General features: G+C 38.6%; 2 protein-coding genes and 1 long non-coding RNA gene across 12 annotated transcripts in view; 1 reads left to right on the forward strand and 2 right to left on the reverse strand.

Annotated features, from left to right (window-relative positions):
• Nucleotides 1-12,148, forward strand: carf (calcium responsive transcription factor). Of its 8 annotated transcripts, XR_013822236.1 has the most exons (17): nucleotides 1-78; nucleotides 696-781; nucleotides 1,421-1,594; nucleotides 1,808-1,919; nucleotides 2,723-2,843; nucleotides 3,251-3,332; nucleotides 3,586-3,775; nucleotides 4,828-4,948; nucleotides 5,047-5,190; nucleotides 5,263-5,541; nucleotides 5,623-5,779; nucleotides 5,885-5,948; nucleotides 7,395-7,507; nucleotides 8,142-8,457; nucleotides 8,561-8,733; nucleotides 9,739-9,822; nucleotides 10,435-12,148. XR_013822236.1 is itself a non-coding variant. In XM_079880688.1 (16 exons), the coding sequence occupies exons 5-16, from the start codon at nucleotides 2,492-2,494 to the stop codon at nucleotides 8,596-8,598; spliced, it is 1,695 nt and encodes a 564-aa protein (XP_079736814.1). In that variant the 5' UTR covers nucleotides 45-78; nucleotides 696-781; nucleotides 1,421-1,594; nucleotides 1,808-1,919; nucleotides 2,449-2,491; the 3' UTR covers nucleotides 8,599-9,692. The 8 variants fall into 8 exon arrangements, 7 of the variants coding, with proteins under 7 accessions (XP_079736809.1, XP_079736813.1, XP_079736810.1 ...); XM_079880688.1 differs by lacking the exons at nucleotides 9,739-9,822; nucleotides 10,435-12,148 and adding an exon at nucleotides 2,449-2,561 and having other exon boundaries at nucleotides 45-78; nucleotides 8,561-9,692; XM_079880689.1 differs by lacking the exons at nucleotides 9,739-9,822; nucleotides 10,435-12,148 and adding an exon at nucleotides 2,449-2,561 and having other exon boundaries at nucleotides 56-78; nucleotides 675-781; nucleotides 8,561-9,692.
• On the reverse strand, nucleotides 3,992-8,254 carry LOC307164199. 2 transcript variants are annotated; one of them, XR_013822237.1, is made up of 3 exons: nucleotides 8,051-8,254; nucleotides 7,328-7,518; nucleotides 3,992-4,884 (listed from the first exon to the last, which is right to left on the reverse strand). It is a non-coding gene; the product is annotated as an uncharacterized lncRNA (long non-coding RNA). The 2 variants fall into 2 exon arrangements; XR_013822238.1 differs by lacking the exon at nucleotides 3,992-4,884 and adding an exon at nucleotides 5,959-7,207 and having other exon boundaries at nucleotides 8,051-8,190.
• Nucleotides 12,149-12,996: 848 nt separating the features above from the next.
• Nucleotides 12,997-23,165, reverse strand: part of kiaa2012 (KIAA2012 ortholog) — a 37,113-nt gene continuing 26,944 nt past the window's right edge. For both annotated transcript variants that reach the window (XM_079881141.1, XM_079881140.1), the window contains exons 16-29: nucleotides 23,020-23,109; nucleotides 22,807-22,899; nucleotides 22,617-22,709; nucleotides 22,330-22,422; nucleotides 21,364-21,456; nucleotides 21,201-21,267; nucleotides 20,793-21,003; nucleotides 19,742-19,928; nucleotides 19,531-19,663; nucleotides 18,423-18,868; nucleotides 16,756-16,961; nucleotides 16,493-16,665; nucleotides 15,781-16,000; nucleotides 12,997-14,556 (exon numbers count right to left, since the gene is read on the reverse strand). In XM_079881141.1, coding sequence (XP_079737267.1) covers nucleotides 14,388-14,556; nucleotides 15,781-16,000; nucleotides 16,493-16,665; nucleotides 16,756-16,961; nucleotides 18,423-18,868; nucleotides 19,531-19,663; nucleotides 19,742-19,928; nucleotides 20,793-21,003; nucleotides 21,201-21,267; nucleotides 21,364-21,456; nucleotides 22,330-22,422; nucleotides 22,617-22,709; nucleotides 22,807-22,899; nucleotides 23,020-23,109 — 2,274 coding nt within the window. In that variant the 3' untranslated portion in view covers nucleotides 12,997-14,387. The remainder of the gene's footprint in view (nucleotides 14,557-15,780; nucleotides 16,001-16,492; nucleotides 16,666-16,755; nucleotides 16,962-18,422; nucleotides 18,869-19,530; nucleotides 19,664-19,741; nucleotides 19,929-20,792; nucleotides 21,004-21,200; nucleotides 21,268-21,363; nucleotides 21,457-22,329; nucleotides 22,423-22,616; nucleotides 22,710-22,806; nucleotides 22,900-23,019; nucleotides 23,110-23,165) is intronic.

Consider the following 23,165-nt stretch of genomic DNA (forward strand, 5'->3'; position numbering starts at 1 on the left):
CGCGAGGATTCAAACTGCAGGCGGATGATGCGCAGTTTACGCGTTTTTTTGGCGTGAGGAATCCCGGACGAAGACGAGGTTGAGTAGACTCGTTTTCAATTCTAGGTGCTTCCTGTATATAAAGCCTGGGCTCGACTGCATCCCGTTCATTGGGATGCGCTGTCAGAGCGAGCTGACTCGAAAACATGATTTAAATTCAGTATAACGCTAGAGATCTGTCTGTTTTCTTTCTTTTACACGCTGTGTTTTCATGAAACTGCTGCGCTAGCGAGCACCGCTCCAATATGGCGTTTATGTTTCAAATTATGTTAATGTGTCGCATTTGTGTAACGCTCTTCTCTCCGTAAACCTGAATTATTGCTCGCAAAGCGTACAAACACTAGAAGTGTTGCCTAAACGTTCCAATGTTAGTGAGATGGAGATTAATGAGTTGCAAAATAATCACTGACTTTATTGCTGCTTTATTCATGAAGTATTGTACTTCTACCTAAAAATCTAGAGACGGCCACCTTACACACAAAAATAGCATATGCGTGAACTAAAGGGGTCAGTTTCACACCCATCAAAATTATTTTTTCTCATTGTACTAAATTCACAAAAATATTACCCCAATAGTAAAACATCTCAATTCATGCATAACTGTAGTGTATCTCTGGCTTGGGCTCTTGATTTAGACTGCTGTGTATGTCTGATAGAATAAATGGAGGAGGAAGAGAGAGATGTGACAGATGTTCTTCAGTCTGAAGAGAGAGAGGATCTACAGTCTGCAGACACACGACTGGTAAGGAGAAATGTAGACTAGTAGAAATACTGTACATTGCTGAATAATCCTTGTATAACCCACTCTTCACTAAAATACTATGTTTAATGGCCACACACAAACAAACAAATGAGTTGGGCGAATCTCACAAAAGTCCTAATCGTATGTCATAAAAATGTATTATATTTTCCATGAAGAATTTTTTATTAAAGTTCATTTGATTATTTTCAGCACAATTTTTTCCACTAATTATTATTTTCATGTGGTCTGACATTTTAATTTAACTATGCACATTTTGCTCTGTTACAGTAAAATATTATCAAACTGTTTTTTTTATTTATTAAAAGTGCAACAGATATTACTGTGATAAATACTGTGATAATACAATTTAAACTCTCACTTTTTGGCATTAAAGTAATGAGTATAAGAACCTCATAAATTTTACTGTATAGAAAAGTATAATTTCTTATGGTTTTTGGTGAAATACGAAATGGGGCTTTTTGGACATTTTTGTTTTTTTTACACTTTTACCAAAATGCATGATTAAATATTAAATAGCAATAAATAAATAAATCTGAACTGCAAAGAATAATTGTAAAATATCAGCTGTCAATGTTTTGTGATCAAACGATTTATTATTTTTGTATTGTGATGTATCAGCAACCTGGCAAAAACGCAAAATCTAAAGAAAATGCAGATGCACAAGTGCTTCCGTCAGTCATTCCAGCCCCAGAAACTGTAGCAGCCAATCAGAAGCCCTCTACAGTCCCAGAACAAGTGGACAACTTAGTTATACTTGATCAAAACGGACATCCTATTCAGTATGAGCGGGTGGTAAGGACATTGCACTATAATCCATTGTTATAAACTACAGGCTATTACTCACACTAGAAGACATGTGTATTACCCATGTAATTGACTCAGCCACCAGATATACCAAAATGTTCAAATATGAGCTTGACCTTATGTATTCCACCCATTAAGTCATTTTGAACGATATATTTATGACAGTTTTTCCCCATCTCAAAGACGGATGCATTTTTTCAGGTGATCGTGAAAGGGGAGAATGGACAGTTGTACGGTGTCCCATCTGTGTCTGTAGGGGGCCCTCAGATGTTACTACCTCACGGTCAGCTGTTGAAAGTAGCAAACTCATCTGGTAATTAATTATGTTTTTTTTTATTATTAAATATATTACTGACTATTGCTTTTCTAATTATATAAACACACACACACACACTCTCACTGGACACTTTATTAGTTAAAGGGATATTTCACCGCTGGAAAGATGAATGTGTATTTAAATTGGGTCATTTATGTAGTAGAAATGTGAAATTATTTTAGAAGTTTGTGTCTTCTAGAGAAAGAAAAGCCAGAAAATGTATTTTTGGCTCATGTGGATGAAAGACAACAACTCCCAGAATGCACTTGCTTCGCTGCCCTACGAGGCCACTCCCAAGCCACGCCTACCGGTAACAGAGGGCAGTATCGGAAGAAATGATACAACTAGGCTACTAGTTGACTCGAAACTGAAAAGACGCCGTTTTATCATGATATCCCACCCCCAATGGGCGGGTTGAAAACATACAGAACTAGCTCTTACTACTGGCTGTAGTCTCTAGCCTCAGATGACGCAAAATGACGATTGAGTATTGTTGCTGACCATGTCCATCCCTTTATGACCACAGTGCACCCATCTTCTGATGGATACTTCCAGAAGGATAATGCACAATGTCACAAAGCTCAAATCATCTCAGATCATCAGTTCACTACACTCAAATGTCCTCTAATAAAGTGGCTGGTGAGTGTGTGTGTGTATGTGTATGCATATATAATAGAGTAGTTAACATCTAATAATGAAGAAATGAAATAGAACTAATAAAATAAACAGAAAATGGAAAGAATAATGAAGAAAATTGGTTGCTGTTCGGTTATGCCATTTCTTTCTGTTCTGTTAAATAGAAATCTTTGTGGAGAAAAGACAGCAGTCAATCATCACATCCACAAAAGACAGTGATGGCACCCACAGTTTATCTGCACTAGCGGCTCAGAATGTCACTGGTATTAAAATACAGAAAAAAGGGTCAGTAAACCTTGTTTGCACATCATTATATCTGTCACATTCTGTATCTAATCTGAAAGATGAACTTTCCTATTGTGTTTGTTGATTTTTATTACCATTTTTTTATTATAAACTACATGCTTTTTTTTTATAAATTTTTTTTTCAGCCGATTTGTTTTAAATGTTGAAAATCACTTATTTGAACACAGATTTTACAAGTCTTGCGCAAATATGGAGCTGGGAAATATGTACTGGATTAGTAAAAAAGCATTCATATGCATATGGAATGGGTTGACAAGCAAACTACCCAATTAAACTCCTGTTCTGGCTCAATTGATCCCCTGCTTTATCCCATGCCCCATTCCTGGAGTTTAAGTGTACCTTAAATTATTGACAGTTTTACTGAAATGTCTTCTCATTTCTTTCAGTTCTCCTGATGTATTTGAGCCCCCAGTGAAGCCATTACCACCAGGGGCACCAAACTGGGCTCTAAGACTGCGTGGGTGTGAGGTTTGTCCAGTGGAAAATGGATAAATTGAGTTTTTGGGGTTTTTTGACAAAACTTTCACTTACAAAAATTTAAATAATAACTTAAAAAAAGTAGTGTAATATGCATGGAAATAGCCTAAATGCATTGTACTTTTTCTATTGTGCGTAGAGCCCTCTGTCAAACAGATCCATTTACAGCAACACAATCTGATGATGTCAAGCTAATGCGGCTTGGTGAATCTTTTTTTCTGTGTGATTGTTTCACGAGGAACAGAAGATCGGAGAATCGTACCGTGGTTACTGTAACACAGAGGCAGAGCTAGAGGCCGTTCTGCTTCTACACAAGCAGCAGACTCACGCTGTGTTTGGCACCCGCCAATCACCCTCACCGGCTAAACCTGCCACCAGACTCATGTGGAAATCACAGTATGTGCCCTACGATGGCATTCCCTTTGTTAACGCAGGTAATATGGCCCTTTTTGCTTGTGGGATCTGTGATACGACTTTATGTGAGATACCCTTATTTAAGTCTTAAAGCTTTTTAGTCATGTAGTCTATATGTTATTTTTCAAAATTGGAATTTGAATCGATGTCTGTAAATTTGGGGACATCTGAATAATTCTAGTGGTATATTGGCTCACAAAATTAGCAAATGAAACTTTAGCAGATACGATTTGTTTGAAAGAAAGAAATACTTTTATTCAGTATGCATTAAATGACCGTGAATGCATTCATAAAGATTAAGCAGCAACATTGGTCAGCTAAATCAGCAGTAGAATGATGACAGAATGAGTTCTTGTCATCACAGGAATTCGATTTAAATATATTTGAACAGAAGAGAGTTATTTTTAATTGAAATAATTTAGAATATTTCACAATGTTACTGTTTTTTACTATATTTTTGATTTAAAAAAGCAGACTTGGTGAGCTTCAGAGACCTATTACAAAAATCTTACCAACCCCAAACATTTAAAAAGCATTGTATGTGAATTTAAAATGTACAGTGTTGATCTTTTTTGGGGGGAAACAGACCAAATCATTATGGAATAAAACAATTTAAGAGATAATTGTGACTTTTTATCTCACAGTTATAAACTTGCAATTACGAGAAATAAAGTCAGAATTGCAAGATATAAACTTGCAATTCTGAGAAAAGTCTGACTTTTATTTATTTTTTAACTTTTATTTTACATTTCTGACATTATATTTCGCAACTGCGAGTTTATATCACACAGTTCTGAGAAAAAAAGTCAGAATTGCGAGATAATTACCCTAGTCACAATTACCCTTTTTTATTTTTTATTATATGGCGTATACAAGCTTCCATACTAATTTGTCCAGATTTTTGTTCAATCAAATTGTTTCTAGAATGAGAATGCTTGCAATAGCAAGTTGCATGTCGAGGCGGGACATGCCTTGTCTTAAGCCTTGATTGAATGCTGTTGTTGCAGATAATGTAATGGTTTTACAATATTTCACAAAGTCATTTTATCTTGATCTTTAATATGGTTTTAAGGGAGCAGAGCCATTGTGATGGAATGCCAGTTTGGTCCACGGAGGAAGGGCGTTCAACCTAAAAAAGGGTCAGAGCAAGAAATGAGTCAATACATACTCTACAAAGCAACCTGCCCTGCCAGGTACACACAACCTACAGTTGGGCCAAGCACAACAGATTTGTTCTGTGCACAGGAAGTTCATTATGAAACCCACACTGTAATATATGACCATTTTTCAGAATATATATTAAAAAAGTACGAAAATTCCCGGAGTACAAGGTTCCTACAGATCCCAAAGTGGACAAGAAGGTAGTGCGACAAGAGCAGGAGAAGGCCTTCTTCAACCTCAAGAAGAGTTTATGGGATGTTGGAGGCATTGTAAGGTATAAACATCTAGCCATCACAGTCCATCACATGACTGCAAGGTTCACTTCATTCATTTACATTCGTGACAGGTATTACACCCAGCTCCCTACAGAGAAAGCCCACCTGTACCATGACGTGGACACTGCAAACCTGCCTCCACTTCCAGAGCAGATCTGCTTTGCAGAGGAAGAACAAAATGAAGATGAAGAGGAAGAGACAGAGGAGCTGGACAGTGAAGCCATGCAGGATGTCACGATGGAGGATGGGGCGTCCCTACCCTCTCGACTACACCCGCTCGTGGCAGAGAAGATCTGTGAGTTGGTAGCACAAGGTCATAACCAAGTTTACACTGTCCGCAAGCAGCTCAGGTATGACTCAGATGGTTTCAAATCTCCTTTGTTTTATTTGCTGGAAAAATATTTACCGTTGCTTTGTGAACGCCCTGGCAGGAGGTTTGTGGAACATGAGATGTTCAAGTCAGAGGAAGTGCCTGAGAGACACAATCTGTGTTACTTTCCCACTGTCAATGACATCAAGAACCACATCCATGAGGCTCAGAAAGCTCTTCAGCTGACGGCGGGACCACTGGCTACCTCAGATACAGAGGTGTGAACAGAAAACATGTTTGTAAAGCATTAGATTGGTGAGCATAAATATGCCAACCATTTTCTGTAGTGAGCATTTATTTTTATGTTTTTGTTGTTGTTGCAGTGGAAAGCAGAGGCTAATAACCTGCTTCCAGAGACGTTGACCCTGACTTCTGCTACTGTGGATGGTAAAATACTGTTGAAATATTGTTTGAAATTTGACATACATTATTAAAACAATAAGTGTTTAAAGTCCCACTCCGATCATATTTTCGAGCTATTTTTAAACATTCTCAGTGGTCTTTAAATGATGATTATGCCGTTTTTAGCCAAAATCACAAAACCTGTGCCGTTTTCTGGGACTTCGCTTCAGCAGAGCGGCAGTAGCTCATTAGCAATTCGCCTCTGCGTTGTGGGCGGAGCCGTTGGCACGGAGACGACCCTCCCCCTCCTCTCCTCTGTACGTTCACACCGCCGCCGGCGCCGACTTGAGCTTCCGAGAAAACGGAGGAGAAGCTGATCATCGCCGTTGCTGGGTTTCCTATCATTATCGGATTAATTGCAGTTTAACCATCACAGAGTGAAAGTTTATCATTTGCATGTGTTTTTAAGTCCTGCCAGTTTAACAGGGCGCGCTTGACAGGGCATATAAGAACGAGGAGAGAGAGAGAGAGAGAGAGAGAGCCCCGGGCGCGCGCGCGCACTCACTATTAATAATAATAAATAATAATGTGACCAAAACGGTTATACAAATGCTGTCATTATAAAAGGTTTCTAGTGTCAATGTATTGCTTGTTTATTCTGTTTACTTATCATGGTGTGGCACTTCTCTTCTCCCATGATCGAACATAGAATGCTGCTACGTCAGAGCGGCCAATGCGTCAACAAGCTTCCTCGTACTTTTTGACAAGCGTCCTTGACAGTGCGGCCAGAGCTTCTTTGCCGCTGAAGTCGGCGGCGGTGTGAACGTACAGTTAGTATTGCAACCCGCTACCGCACATAGGTGCTGATCCGCCATCGTCTTCTCTACTCCTCAGAACCTAAGCGGGCGGAGGGGAGTATGAGCTTGTGGCCCCACCCAGTGGAGTTACTACGTCACAACTCCAGTCTATTTTAGCGCCTGCTACTGATTCACAGACATTTGAATGCAGAAATACTCAGAAATACAACTTTGAGCTTATTTTTCTCAAGATATGTCCTCTAACATCAGAAAAATGCCACAAGAACATGTTAACACCTAGAAAAACATGATTTTCATCGGAGTGGGTCTTTAATGACTTGAGGCTGGAATACACTACAGAATTTTTGCCCAGGTTTTGTCATAGTAGCTCAGTGGGTAGCAAGAAGATCCCCGGTTCGAGTCCCGGCTGAGCCAGGAGTCCTGTCTGTGTGGAGTTTGCATGTTCTCCAAGTGTCTGCGTATCCTCAGTCATTCGGTGTATGATGCCTAGAGTTTTAAAATCTGTTCAGAAGTTGTGTAGTGTATTCCAGCCTTTAACATCCTGGAATCATTCAATACAATTTAGAGAGTAGAGGAAAGGTCCTGCCTCAAAAAGAAAGCACATACCTGTAGTCCAAGTATAAGCATTGTTGACCCTGCCACAGAATCTAGTGTACTGCTGTTATATTGACAGTGTCCTCTCAGAAGGAAGGACTCTTGGAAGAGAGTGACACTCTTTCTCCAGAGGCTGTGCAGCTCTTCAGCTCTCTCACCTCACTGCAGCCCAAGATCTTTGCACATCTCCAGGTGACCCTGTCCTGAAATGATCATTTTTTATATGGATCTATTTATTTATTAAATTAATGCATTCATTTTTTAAGTTTTTAATCTCTGAATAAATGTAAAAAGCTTCAGGGTGATCAACTGTTCTGATAGTATAATTGAAGAAACAAAAAAAAAACATTAAAATGAAATGCTTGAAAACCTGATTATGTAATAATTTTTTATATATTTTTGTTTTGAACTTTTTGTTAATGTTCCCATTAACTTATGAAAACGTTATTTCATGGCTTTCAAAACCTCTAGTTTTAAACATTTTAAAAACTTTTGGTGGTTTATGCGAACGTTAAGGGAACATTCAATTTTATAATTTTGCAAACATGTGAAGGTTACTTTTGAATGTTCTCTGAACATTCTGAAACAAGTTGTAACATTTAAAAAAAATGTTAGATAAACATCCAACTATAATATTTCAGAAAAAAATATATTTCAGAACATTATTTAAAAACATAACTTTGAACAAATGTTCTATTAACGTTAATGGAAGAATGTTTGTTCATAAAAACTTGCCTGGCTTCATTTGTGAGAATGTTCCCTGTTGCCTGGGACAAAGCTGGTTGGCAAACTTATCCTTTAAGAGTGCTCTCCTCTTGTCTGATAGGCCATCCAGATACAGCCTGCCTTGTGTCCAGTTGAAGACACTGCCCAACCTACACTCCCACCACCACCAGAAGCCCCAGAGCTGTCCAGCCCTGCACCTCCACAGCCTGTTCTGCTGAGTCCGTCCCAGTTCCTCCAATCAAGTGGCAGTGCTGGTGAAAGCATATCTCTGTGTGACCCCCCGACCCTGCTCGGCATGAGCCAGCTGGTGAGTGTGACCTCGGTGACTAATGCCGGAGCTGAAGGTGGCATCACACAGATCTTGTTGGAGGACGGACAGGCCATTCCAGTCCAGATTGTGGACCCTGCAAGCATAAGTAAGTACATGGCACCACAGAAATAAAAAAAAAAAAATCTAAATTTAACCAATTAGAATCATGAAAATAACATATAAACCTGTTGTTTGTTCTTATTGTTCAGCTTTGACTCCCTCAGCAGACGACACTTCAGTTAAATAGGAGAGTGGGAAATCTATGGATGTGTCAGCAGTCAGAAATACAACAACGAGAAAAGAAAACAAATGTCCATTTCTGTGACAACAGCGACTGACGATTGAGCTCTTTGACCAATGGAGGACTGATTCATTGTTTCAAGTACAGTATTATGATAACATGAACTCATGCAATATTGATTTGTATTATTATTTGTTTCCATTTCCCTATTTTAATTTATTACAGTGGTGACTGGAGAAAAAAAAAACAATTTCTCGAAAGTATGAATGAGATCAAAATTAAATATTTAAACCTAAATGTTTTCTGTTGCATTCTGTTCACACAAAAAAACTATTTCACAACTTTTAATAAGAATATCTTATGAGTATTTCTGCAGGGATTTCTACCCTTTGAATAGAAGCCTAATGGATCCTTGCGGTGGACTTTTTAAAGTCCCCCTGTGGTGAAATTCAAGTTTTTAATGTTGTTTATATGTCTATGTGGTGTTTTTAATATGCTTTAAGACAAACCATGTGCAAATTCATAAGTCAGCAACAATGCTGAGTATTTTCTCCTTAAAACTGCAGTGAAACAAAGATGCGGTTTGAAATCGCTGGTGTTTATGATGTCACAAACTACCTTGTAACCAATCAGATCAACATGTGATTGTCAATGAGTGGATCTCTGAGCTGGGTAATTTGCTTATTCATAGAACCAGTATACTAAATGAGGCAAGGGTGTAGTGTTACATTCAAGCTATTTTAAGGCATGACACATTTCTCAAGGACAAAACAGAAGAACAGTAAAGAAGAGCAGTGTCTGTTTATGAAGTTCAGATTACTGTGATAGTGTTTACCTGTGAATAGTAATTGTTGTATTTTAATCATTTTCTCTGCTTGCCTGTATTAACATGATCGTGTGCCTGACTTTAGAAGAGAATTATTTCATATTTATCATACATATACAAGAATGTAAGAAATTATAATATTAGCATTCCTCTGATTTAATTGGCCGAATGCTTTTACAAAAATGCTGAAGAAAGAATGCAGCCTTTGCTAATATTAAACTGTTTTACCTTGTTCTGTTCGATCGGTTGCTTCCATTGATCCATTGATGACTTCCACAAATAATCAGTTTTTCTTGAATCATGAATTTTCTTCCATTCAGGTACCGCTGATGTTGTTGTCGTTGTAACAAGACAGTGATCTTCTGCCGGAAACATCTGGTCAATCTTCTGCTGTCCAGAATCAGGTGGTTTGTCTTCGTCTGGCATCTCAGTTGAGACCTGTCCACTATGGGTGACCCTAGCAGTAGTTGTGAAGTACCAGTGGCATAGCTCTCATCATTACTGATGCACACAAGCCCTCATAGCACGTCAAGCTGCAAACTGTGTGAGGGACCCTAACCTGCAGTAACTGCCGCATATCAACCAACCACTCTAAAGATCCTCACAACCACATAGCAATGCATGAAAAACCACTCAGAAGAGCCCAGCAACCGCAAAGCAACACGCTAACAACCGCGCAAAAAACCTTGGCAAACGCATGTCAACACAGGAAACCATCCAAAACATCCCAACAACCGTGTAGCAACACGCTAAAAACCACTTTGAACAACCTATGAACAGCATATCAATGCTTTGACAATCACCAAAAACATCCTGACAACCTCACAACAATGTGCAAAACACCTCTAGAAAATAAAACTTAACATTACTCATAAAACTCTAAACTTACTATAGAAAATAAAACTTACTCATAAAACTATAAATTTACTCTATATACAGTATTTAGGTCCCGCTGTGTGATACTCCGGGCTCCATGTGACACAGTGATGACTCAGTGTCTGGGCTTCTTTCTTCAGGGGTTCCTCAGGCAGGGGCTCTTCACTGATGTCCACGTGGATTTGAGGAGCGAAGCTTCTGCTGGTTGTGGAGAAGCTCTCAGTGATCCGGACACGTCCATCAGGATGCTCCGTCTCCTCCAGTGAAGGGCGGTTGAGTGCCTCCCACAGTCGCTGCTTGATCTTCAGTTCTAGTTTAAGGATGTAGGGCCGACCACTGGGCGTCTTCATCATGGGCTCCACCACAGAGCGGTAGATGTCCTGGTAGGCCTGTAGCCGTGGATGGAGATAGGCTCATCCTGCTGACGCACGTCCACTGAAGAGACTGAGACTGCTGGACGGATGTCAGGAAGGACAGCAGCGTTCTTCAAGTAGCACTCCTCCAAACCTGTGGGTCTTCGAGCTTTGGCAGAGATGCAGCTGTAAGTGTGATCTAACCTGACTAACGTTACAGCCGCCAGCTGTGAAAGCTCACAGGGGTCCGGACTGGAAGAGACGTCCTCCACCAAGAATCCCCTCAGGTGTGAGGGAAGAGCCCTGGTTCTTCTTGACCAACGCTTCTCCATGATAATGAATCTAGAAGAACTACAATGACTGGACAAATCACTAAGACTTACCAAATTGTAGAGTTGTGAAGAGCTTGCAGCAAGTGCGTTCAGGCTTTAAGGCTTCAGAAACAGTTGTTGATTTTTAATCTACTGGACTGACATATAATGTTTAGGATCATTTAAATGTAAACAACACTTGAAATCAGCAGCAAGTCAATTAGAGCAGCATGAGCTCTATGTTACATGTATTATATGCTTCTCCAATTACCATTATCATCTTCATTTATTCCTCTATGTACAGAGATGGGCATAAATACATGGAAATGTATTTAAAATACAAATACTGTGTGAAAAAAATGTATTTAAATACAAATACAAAATACTGTGTGAAATAATGTATTTAAATACAAATACAGTATTTTGTATTCTGAAAATACACTAAATACATGTGAAATTGGCCATCCAGTGCAGGTATAGGCCACAGTGAATGAAGAAACTGCATAGGCCTACTGACTTTTCATACCTAACCACATCTCTGCCCTTTCTTTCTTTCTTTCTTTCTGGAAATTACAAATAAATTTATGCAAAATAGCAGCCATTTATATACTTATTTATGGTTACAATGTAGTCTATTACTTGTGGTGAACACTATTATAAAGAGCATACTGTATGTAAAACTGTGGGAACCTTTTCTGCTATCTAGCAAAGAATATGGATGGGCGATATGACCAAAATCTCAATTTTACTTCACAGTAACAAGATCACGGTTTCACAATTCTCAATATCAGTTTTGATTCCACAGCATAAACTGAATTTCAAACTCTTTTGAGGTTTTTTTTTTTTTGTAGGTAGTCCAATGCTTTTTAAGTAATTTTATGTTTAATTTATGTAAAGTTTATTTGTTTCCATAAGTTTATTAAAATTAGAAAGAAATAGAATTAATTTAGATTCATTTGACACTATTTACCCCTTTTTGATTATTATTTTTAATGTACAATAAAACTAAAAGCTGAAGATTTTTGTGGTGTATCATTCATCAGTGCTTCTTTTTCCACTCCAACGTTCCAGTAATTCCTGCCCACTAAAAGCTGCACGGATAAATTAGCTTACCCCACAAATAGGCCCATCTATGTAAACGATTTAGAAAAAGTTCCATCAATTCAAACTTTATATCATCGCTATGATATGTAGTGTCATACTATATCACCCAGCCCTAACATGCAGTAATGCTTTAATTAAACACATTTGACAAAAATCAACTATTCTTTCTTTAATTCTTTCATGTTAACTGAAGTGAATAATGCACTATTTTAACTTTAATCAACAAGTAGAATTGATCATGACATTCTCACCTTATAAAAAAGAAAAAAGTGAATGTCTGAACTAGGTGATGCACAAAATCAGTACCCTGATAAAGAGGTTGACTGGCATATATTTTGAAAATACAAAAATACTCATCTTAAATGTATTTAAATACAAATTACATTTGATTTTTTCCAAAGGCTTTAAAATACAAAATAGTATTTTGTATTGCAAATACGTATTTTAAATACATGTATCTGAAATACTGCCCATCCCTGTGTATGTATATACACATGTATGTATATATATATTACTCATCTTTGTGTGTATGTAGTGGTGTTTGTTAAGGCCAGCATCACTGTTAGGAACTGGGTTCATGAATGAATCTGCATGTTGAAATTAATCTTTAAAGTGAACATACCATTCTTGCATTGACTCATTTCTTTTGTTCACTGAAGTGTCTTATTTTGTTCAGTGCTCAGCTGCTCTGGTGGCTTCTCCTGCCTCCACAGACTAGAGCACAAGCCGGCCTGTGAAGAAGCATTTGGTTGGTTGTGAATCTACTAAATAAATCTGTTTGGAGTCTGATTAAATCCTGTTGGAGAATGAATATTCAGATGCACATACATATAGTTTTTTACATTTTTATTTGTTTTATTTTTCATCCTTTTCTTGTTCTTTTTCTAGCCTGGTAAATGTCCAGCAGCTGACCAAATAAAACAAAATATCTGCTCAAATTATAAAATGTTGTAATTTCTTGATTTTGTAATTGCAGACACCAAGGGCGAAAAGAAACGTAAAGTTTCTTTCTAGAAACATTGAGCAGCTGAAAAGAAGAAAGCAAAGACACAGGTTACGCTAAGATTTATGTAGTGATCGTCAGTCTTTACTGCCATTTGATTTTTCTCCTAAAACAAAAGAAAATGAACAAATAATTTTGATTTATATGTGCAAGTATGCTTTGTTTACTGTGTTATGTTTGCTAACTTGCAAATCAATAGATATTTATTGTCTGCATCCACTAATATCATTGTTGGCTAGTTAAATAATATAATAATTCATAATATCTAGGGCTGTAACTAACGATAATCCATTAATCTGTTGATAATTCCTTCACATAATCTGATAAAAAGGCTGATTTTATTCTATATTTTTTACAGAAAAGATCTGTATTCCACATCTAGCTCTAAGCACTGACAGCTTTTAAAGCAAATAGAATATGTATGTATGTAAGTACAGTATGTGTTTGTATATGTGGCGCTGCATGAAGAAAACTGTCATCATCATCTGCCACTCAATCATGATAAGTAAATTTTTTTTTTTTTTTTTTTGCAAATTCTTTATAAAGTTTTCTATTTTTACTATGTTTATTACCTCATGAAGACTAATCTGGATTTTGATGTTTGCCCATTGTCTTTCACTAACAGATATTTTGGGTCTTTTTTCACACTGCTAATCATAATTAAATCCTGCTTGTCTTTTTAATCCACTAGCTGTTGTGTAACTCAAGGTCTGTGCTGTGATCTTTCACACCAATATACTTTTATTCTACTATAGTGTCAATTGCCAAATTGAACTACATATAAAATATGAGAATACACGTGAACAAATCTCTCATCTTGTTAAAAAGACAAACAGTAGAGGGCGCTGCTCACTCAATGTCGGTGTTTCTCTCAACTTCTACAACTCCTTCCTTCTATGACTGATTTCACCAAGTGCAACATGTTCCTGGATCAACATCTTTGTTGATCCTGGAACAACATTCCCATCAACCAATCAGGTTTGAGGGACAAGTTTATTTTATGTGAAGTGTAAGCTTACAACAAGGGTTAAGTGCTTCTACATGTTATTCACCTATAAATTCCCTCTGATTTTAGGGATAATTATGGGAAGGGTTAGGTTTAGGGGTATGCATAGGGCTAGGACTAAATTTTCAGACAGAAATGAAGAAAAATCAATTCAAAAGTGCTGATATGAGTCATGTCATCTGAAATGATGAGAGCAATCCAGCAGATTTCCACATGTGGCAGATTGTTCACCTCTTACAGAAAACTGCACATAACTGAAATACTAGCTGTAAGCGCTGGTGTGGTGAGGGTTACTGCATGAACCCAAAAGAAGGAATCACAGCACATCTTTGAGTGTGTCCTCCTCAGCCAAGCCAAGCAGCTTTAACAGGGTGAAATAGGAGAAAAGCCAGGGACGGGAAATATCCTGCGTCTGCTCCAGCCCTTCTGCCTCCACAAAAAGACCCCTGTGAAACTTTAACTGCTGCTCCAGTGCTGCCCTCTGCCTGTCGTAGAGAGAAATACACTTTACTTCAGTTTGAAAAATAGCAATATTATATAGAAAAATGTAAGGAGATTTTTAACCAATGCAATGAATGCTGACCATTTTAAAGGCACACTATGCAGTTTCCGTTTTTCTCAAACAGCGACCCCTAGAGTCGCTGTGGAGTACTTGTATTTAACGCTACTGTCGTAAACACCACTCACGCAGAGCCGTCTCTGCACTCTTCCGACCGCACTTTCTTCGTCGACTCTGCCATGATTCACGTCTGAAATGCGTGCTAGTGTCTTCCATTGAGGCTGCTTCATATGTTGTTGATGTATGTGACGTCGTGCCGTAAAGCCATTCGTGATTCTCGCGAGATTTGTCGGGGCGCCACCTCTCAAACTTGCATTGCTGGTTTTGCCAGCGGCGTCCCCCGCCCTGCTTTGCTATCGGGATGATTCGCCCTACTACGAGTTAGTTTACCATCAAAATTATTTCCAAGCTGTTACATTAAGGTACAAGTCTTGCATAGTGTGCCTTTAATGCATGCTAATATAGCTGATCTGTATCAAAAATCTGAAAAAATAAAATAAAATAAATTATGATCCTTCATGTGAGAATGCTACACAATGTAAAAATGAGTAAAATGTCAATAATGAGTGAGTAGCATACATCATAAAGCCATTTTCCAAACCGTGTTTGACCTTATCCTAAACCACAATGGTGAGCCTATAATAGTTATTTATATTTTAGAGCTTTCCCAGGAGACTTTCATCATTCATCCCTGTGGGTTTACGTACGCCATAGCCGTAAATAAAGGAAAGAAGGTCTGGGGGGGTATTCCAGAAAGCAAGTTTATCTTACCGTCAAACAAACCCTGAAGGCCTGCACTCTCGGAAGATTAAACCAAACCTTGCTTAATCGAGGCATGCTGGTTTAAAAAAAGTGTGTGGGAGTAAGTTTAGTTCACGGTGAACACACTAAATGTTCTCAACAGAGCGACGATTCAACATGAAATCACATTCTCTATCTAATGTCAGATTTGCCAAACTTTTGTTACTTTAATGGAAAGTGATTTACAAATGAGGAATAGTCTCAAGCGATTCCGCTTAAACAGGCGATACACACGAGGTGCTAGTGATATGAAGTTTCAGACACTGTAAATGTTCTCACATGAAGGAACCTTAGTTGATGAAACGTTGAAGGAGTTCTGAATGAACGTGTTTGATGTAGCGTGACATACCTGGCAAACAGCTCAGCATGCAGTCTGGCCTCCTGTTCAGCCTGCATCGCTGCTTCCTCCTCCTTTCTCCTCCTCTCCTCAGCAGCTTTCCTTCTCTCCTCCTCCTCCTCCTGCTTTTTTCGCAGGTACTCCAGTCTCTCAGCATCATCCATCTCTGACAGCTTCCTGCGCTCCTCCTCCTTACGAGCTTCCTCTTCCAAACGCTGGCGTTCCAGTTCAGCTGAAAACGAGGAAAGTCATCCATTCATTTGTTTGCTTATTCATAAAGCATTATGTTTGCAGGATATTTACATTGTAATGTAGTAGGATGCATGATCAGCGATGTGTTCCTTCACCAAATGCACGCTTAGGGGATGTAATGCTGCAGAGTCGTAGACTGTTGCGCAATAGTCTGCAGGTTTGGCATGTAAAGCCACCGTGAGCACCCTCTTAAATCATAAAATGACCAGTGGGACTTCCTATGGTTTCATTGACTTCATGTACAAATAAAAGATACAAGACCGCAAGTGTGCTATTTTTGGGACAGGGCCTTAGTACTGTGGTCAGTGTCGCTATTGTCAAGGCTGAAATCCAGACCATGGCCACATTAAAGCACAAACAGTTGCTCTGTACATATTAAATCAACAGTAGAGTGTTAACTAATGCAGGAATCAAGATTGTCATGTGTTAAGGGCCCCAACCAATTATAAATCATTACTACACTGATATTTACCAGCCTGCCGTTTCTCCTCTTCCTGTCTTTCTCTCTGGAGCCGTTCCAGCAGCCTCCTCTTCTCCTCGTGTCGTCTTCTTTCTCGGTCCCTCTCTGCCTGCTCTCTCCTCTGTCTCTCCATCTCCTCCTCTTGCCTTCTTCGACTCTCATCTTCTTCTCTAATCTTCCGTAACCTGCATATATCACAGTGTTAGTTTCTTGCCAGTGTTTGGAGTATATTGTGTTTTGTTATTTGTTTCTAAAAAGCAGTAAACAGGTTGTACCTCGCTTCCTCTGCTCTCTTCCTCTGTTCTTCTTCCAGTTCCAGCCTCATCCTTTCTTCTGTCGCTTCTTTTTCTTGCTGTCTCTTCTTTTCCTCCTCTCTCTCCCTCCGTTTCTTCTCCACCTCCAGACGACGGCGCTCTGCCTTTTCAGCCAGCGCTGCAGCTTTTTTGTCTGTTTGGTTAGTTGGCACCTCGCTGCTTTTAACCTAATAGTGAAGTCAATGGTAGGGTTATGAATATGAGCGTACTTAAGCAACATCACACACAAACAAGAGTGCTGATATTCAGAAGAACAGCACAACTGCAATGGGGATTTTACTTATTCAATTATTCAATGAAAAAAAGAGTTTAGTGCAAAATTTTGTGTTTCGGAGAAATCTCCACCAATCAGAGAAAGCAAATAGTACAAGCAAATCATGTAAAAAGAAAAAAAAAGAATAAAAAAGCTCTTTAGCGCCCATCCACTCCCATGAAGCTTTGCAAAAGACGTTATGGGAAAAATAATTCCAGAACCAAAGCTACTGAAAAAGTGGGCAGGCACTAAGGCACTCTATATTGAGTAAATTTCGTTCAAGACACAGTATTTCCAATTACTTCTAACTCCTAGTGTGTATGTTTGCTCTATCAACAAAAACAGTTCCAAATGAAGTAAAATCAGAGTTGCAGTTACACTGTGCAACAAACAGTGGTGTTTTGTTTCTGAATGAGTCTTACGGTTAAGTGAACTATTCAATGACTATTCATTTCTGAATGAATCAGTATGCTTGAAAAAAATGGGTGAATTAAAGATTCGTTGGCTTATTTATAAAGTCAGTCACTTGTCGCCACCTACTGTAACTGCGGGCAGTCACTGTAAAATCCTCACCACTAATGCACTGACAGTCTGATATAAATGGTCCGAAATCACCCCATATGCCCTTAAATTTGAAGGGACAACCATTTGTAGTGGTGTCCAGACGTTATTGAGTGCACTCATTCAATCCCACAATGCACCGCAATAACGAGTGTACAACCGCTCAACGGCTAGAGAATACCCATAATGCACTGTGAGAGTCGAGCGCTGAATGAATTTCCGGTGCCTGCAGCTGAATCAAATCCTCCATCCATTTTCCAAACCGTGCTGGTCCAGCGTAATATCATACAGGTATAAATTCCTTTTTAATTTGTTATTAAATTGTTTAATTAAGGTTTATATGCTAGTTTCCATGTCAGAGTTCAAGATACATAATTTCATTACTACTGGGACTGCCAGTTTGCTACGTTTCAAATGATTATTATTAAACAGCAAGCACAAACTATACAAAATTGGCAGCCCTTCCGGTGCTCATTTTCATCAACTCCTTCAAGTGGACTATATTAGTGGAGTAATGTGAATGAGGTGAATAGTGAATGAGGGTATGAGGGCGATTTTGAGCACAGCACATAAGTGTATCAGGGCTAGCCAATCCTGCTCCTGGAGGGCTACCATCCCGCAGAGTTTATCTCCAACTGTAATCAGACACACCTGAACCACCTAATTAAAGTGCTTAGGATTACTTGAAAACAACAGCCAATTGTGTCTGAGCAGGGTTGGAACTGAAGTCTGCAGGAAGGTCTCCAGGAGCAGGGTTGGCTACCCCTGGTATAGATTCAAACAAATGTCTAGCTGTTGAATGAGAAATACTCACATCATTGGCTGTCTCAGATTTGGTGGGGTCTGAGGCAGGAGGGTGTACTGACTGAGGAGGCAAGTGGATGAGAGACAGGGGTGCTGGGCTGCACGGGCCGCATTGGGCTGCCACCCCCATTGAGCTGGTTCTGGTGGAGTTCTGTGAGAGTCTGTGAATGCTGGCATCTGAACGTGCTGTAATGAGTGAGTTCTGCGATCTTTGAGTGCTGTAAACTGATCTGGGAGAGTCTTCATGTGCTTCATGTGTGTCTGTACTCTCTGAGTCTGTATCAGCATCCATGTCGTCTTCAGAGTCAATATAGGTTTGTTCTTCTGTGCTCTCAGTGTTTTGTTGTTGGTCATCCGCTGTGTCGTGAGTTGTCACCTCTCTCTGAAGGGTCATCTGTCTCTCAGGCTCATCCACTGGATTTGTCATCCACTCAGCTTCCTGTGGCCGAGGTTTTCCTAAAACACATGCATTGAAAATATATTTTCTTTCACATGTTCTTAATTTTTTCTGTTTATGAAATGGTTTCTGTTTAATTGCTGTCCTAATGAGTTGCCTCTAATAAACATAAATATACACTACTGTTCAAAAGTTTGGGGTCTGTAAAATGTTTTTGAAAGAAGTCTCTTTTTTAAATAAAAAATACAGTAAAAAAAAAAAAAAGGGAAAAAAAGTAAAATTGTGAAATGGTATATGGTATTATATCTGTTTTCTATTTTAATATATTAAAAATATATATTTCTGTGATGGTAAGGCTGATTTTTCAGCATCATTACTCCAGTCTTCAGTGTCACATGATCCTTCAGAAATCATTCTAATATGCTGATTTGATGCTCTAAAATTTATTATTATTATCAATGTTGAAAACGGTTGTGCGGCTTAATATTTTTCATCTTTGATGGATGGATCTATTTGAAACAGATTTGATAAAACATGATAAAAAAAAACTGTCATCAGTTTTGACCAATTGAATGCATCCTTGCTGAATCAATTATTAGTTTATTTGAAAAAAGAAAAGTGCTTACCCCAAACGTTAGAATTATACAGTACATATAACAGTGTACCGCAAAACTTCATGATGCCTTTAAATTCTGCCTACCTTATTTCAACATAAACTCACCAACAACAAATGCTGGTTGATCCTTTTTCTTCTTCTTTTTAACTTTAACAATTGAGTTCTGGGCTTTTTCAGGCTTTTCCTTCTCTTCTTCTTCTGCCACTTCAATTTTCTGTTTTTCTGTTTTCTTTTTCTTCTGCAGATTGAGAGCATACTATAACAATTATAATGTGTATAAAATAAATAAGAACATTTGGACTAGTATGTAACTCACTTTCTTTGAGGTAGAACTGGGATCGTCGGGGACGCTGGTATTCTGGGTCTCAATGTCTTCATGAATTTGAACGGTCTTCCTCTTTGATTTGACTGTTTGCTTATTAAGCTTTTTATTTTTCTTTACTTTCTCCACCAGTGTGTGTTGTGAATCTTCTCTTCCACCTGCGTTCTTTGAATGACCCGTGCTGTCAAAAATAACAACAAAGGATATCAAATATTAATGGGAATCAACTGGAGCACAGTGTCGGAAGTCTGGTGTTGGGGTTAAGATATAGCCCAGATGGAGTGAGGTAGGGAGTGAGAGAGATTTACTGATAAGAGCTCAGATGTGAAGCGATACCCTAATCTCCTCTCGGCTTTCTCACCGCTCACAGGGCCTGAGAAGGGTTCGGGCTGAAATCTGAGCTGCAATCAAAGAGCGCCGGAGACTGGGACGGATGGAGTGACGAGAGAGGAATGCAAACAGTGATTAGACAGGATATTAATGAGTCCCAAAAACCTTGGAGCCAGGCTGTTCGACCTCTGTCTGACCTCTGACTCGAAGTCGCAACCTGCTTTGTGTATGCCCAAAACATGACGGGAATGCGAGCAGGCTGATGATTGAAGAGGTAAAAACTGATGAAGCGACGGAAAGCGAGAGGGAGGAGTTCAGGGAAATTAAAAGGAGGTTTAGGGGATTGATTGTCCATTAATTAGATAAAGCACTGGGTCGTATTTATTTTTATAAAACTCTCTAACCCTCTCTGATAAACTATAATTATAAACTATAACTGCCACTTAACCAAAACAGTATTTTGTTACTGTTTCACTCTGACCGGGTCATAATTTAGCACAATAATATAAACATTTGCAACATAATTCAGTCCCTTATGCATCATTTATTTGGATAGATGGGTTACATTTGCACATTATTCAGGGAATTTATTGTCATTTGGCTTTCCGAATTCAAATACACAAGCATGGCAATCATGCTTACCGGTGCTGCACATCAGTACAGAATTTCTAAACACAAACACAAGAGCAAAACATGACATGTGATTGAGACTCACTCTGCTTCCATTGGTAATCCTGTCTGGATTTCTGTCTGTCCTTCAGGAGACAGAGACTCCGGTGAATGTGCTCTGGGAGTGAAATGTGTTGATTTTGGGATGATAGCAGGCGCATCACCTTTGGTCTTCCTTGACCCCCGTGTCACCCCTGCTTCCGGCTGTAAAGTTGCCTTTACTTTTCGTTTTTTTGAGACCCCATTGGCCTCCTCTCCTGTGGGCAGAGTCACAACTATTTACTTTTTGTGAATATACAGAGAAGTTTAGGTAAAACACTTAATGGCAATGCAAGAATGGTTCTTGCTCTGTTCTTTTAGATGGTAAACAGAGTCTACTCAGACTGCAGAGCTTAGATACCAGATCAGCACCATTGCTCTTTATGTTTCTGTGTTGAGCTGTAACTCAGGTTACCGGTTTTGTTGAACTGCTGAGTTGTGGAGCTGCTCATTTCCTCTAATCTCTCCTCAGGTAAATAGACCTTGAGAGAGACAGGATAAGACTCAGTCAGATTAAACCAGGCGTTAATGGATAACTTATAATTGCATGCTATATGTTATACGAGTGGAAGAATTACCTGTGCTTCCTGAATTATTTCACCGTCAGAGCTGAAACAATCCTCGATCTTCTTGCCGTTAGTCTGCTTTGCACGTGATTTGACCTTAATTACCTACAGAAAACATTATCGCTCTTACATACCATTTGTAAAATATTTTGTATGTTTTTTTAAATAAATTAATTCGGTAACACTTTAGTTTAGGGTCCAATTCTCACTATTAACTAGTTTCTTGTTAGCATGCATGTTACTAGGAGTTTGGCTGTTTATTAGCACATATTAATGCCTTATTCTGCATGAGCATATTCTCCATCCCGTAATAACCCAATCACTCAACTTAACAGCTACTTTACTAACTATTGATAAGCAGTAATTAGGAGTTAATTGAGACAAAAGTCATAGTAAATAACTATCAACTAAACCAAAGTGTGACCATTAATTCTTATATTCAGCAAGGATACATTAAATTGATCAAAAGTGACACTAAAGACACTTGTAATGTTAAAATAAGATTGATTATTTTCTATTCATCAAAGGATCGTAAAAAAAAAGTAACGCTGTTTTACAAAAAATATGAAGCATCACAACTGTTTTCAATATTGATAATCATAAATGTTTCTTGAGCAGCAAATCATCATATTAGAATGATTTCTGAAGGATCATGTGACACTGAAGACTGGATTAATGATGCTGAAAATTCAGCTTCACAGGAATAAATTACATTTTTAATATTTTAAATTGTAATAATATATCACAACATTACAATTTTTTTACTGTGTTTTTGATCAAATAAATGATACAAATTACACTGACCCAAAACTTTTGAATGGTATTGCATTTCATTGTGATTTCTTCAAAATCAGTTATCCTGAAACTCTAGTTCAAGTGTTGCATGGTAGCAATACGGTTAAGGCTTCACAGAATATTATGACGTTAAGTTAATCAGTTTTATAATAGTGTGCCACATGATATATAAGTAAGACTCACCTGTGTCTCCTGGATTATTTCACTGTCAGCATCTAAACAATCCTCCTTCCTCTTGGCATTACTCTGCTTTGCACGGGATCTGACCTTAAACACCTACAGAAAACAGCATCTCATATATTTTGAGTTTGTTATTTCCAGCTAAATCTGTAACTCTTAGGTCTGCTGTTCTGAAGATAGTTTAGGCTTCACGGATTATTAAGACGTCCTGGCTGCAGAGACTGAAGGTGACCAATCTCATAATATCATGCTAAACAAGAACAGGTGGCAGAGGAAAGAGGAAGACTCACTTTTTCCTCCTGAATTATTTCTTTGGCGGCGTCTAAACGATCATCCTTCCTCTTGGCATTACTCTGCTTCGCACGTGATCTGACCTTAAACACCTACAGAAAACAGCACTTTACTTTTTTGGAGTTTGTTATTTCCACAAATCTCATAACAGCATTCTAAACACAATACAGGTAAAAGAGGAAGACTCACTTTTTCCTCCTGAATTATTTCACTGTCAGCATCTAAACAGTTCTCCTTCCTCTTGGCATTACTCTGCTTTGCTCGTGATCTGGCCTTAAACACCTACAGAAAACAGCATCTCTCGTATTTTATTGTGATTTCCACAAAACCAGTTTGAAACTTTAGGTGAACTCTTACTTGGTTGTAACAAATCCCATAGTGTGCTTAAAGAGGAAGACTCACCTGTTCTTGAATTATCTGACAGTCGGAGCCTAAATCATCCTGATCATCTTCCGCATTATTCTGTCGTGTGTGCACTTTCCTCCTAAATACCTACAGAAAAATTCACATGTGTGATCACCTGTTTTCATTCGTTGCAGCCCCTCTCT

Source organism: Squalius cephalus, assembly GCF_949319135.1.
Source record: "Squalius cephalus genome assembly, chromosome: 9".
In the NCBI taxonomy this organism is placed as follows: Eukaryota; Metazoa; Chordata; class Actinopteri; order Cypriniformes; family Leuciscidae; genus Squalius; species Squalius cephalus.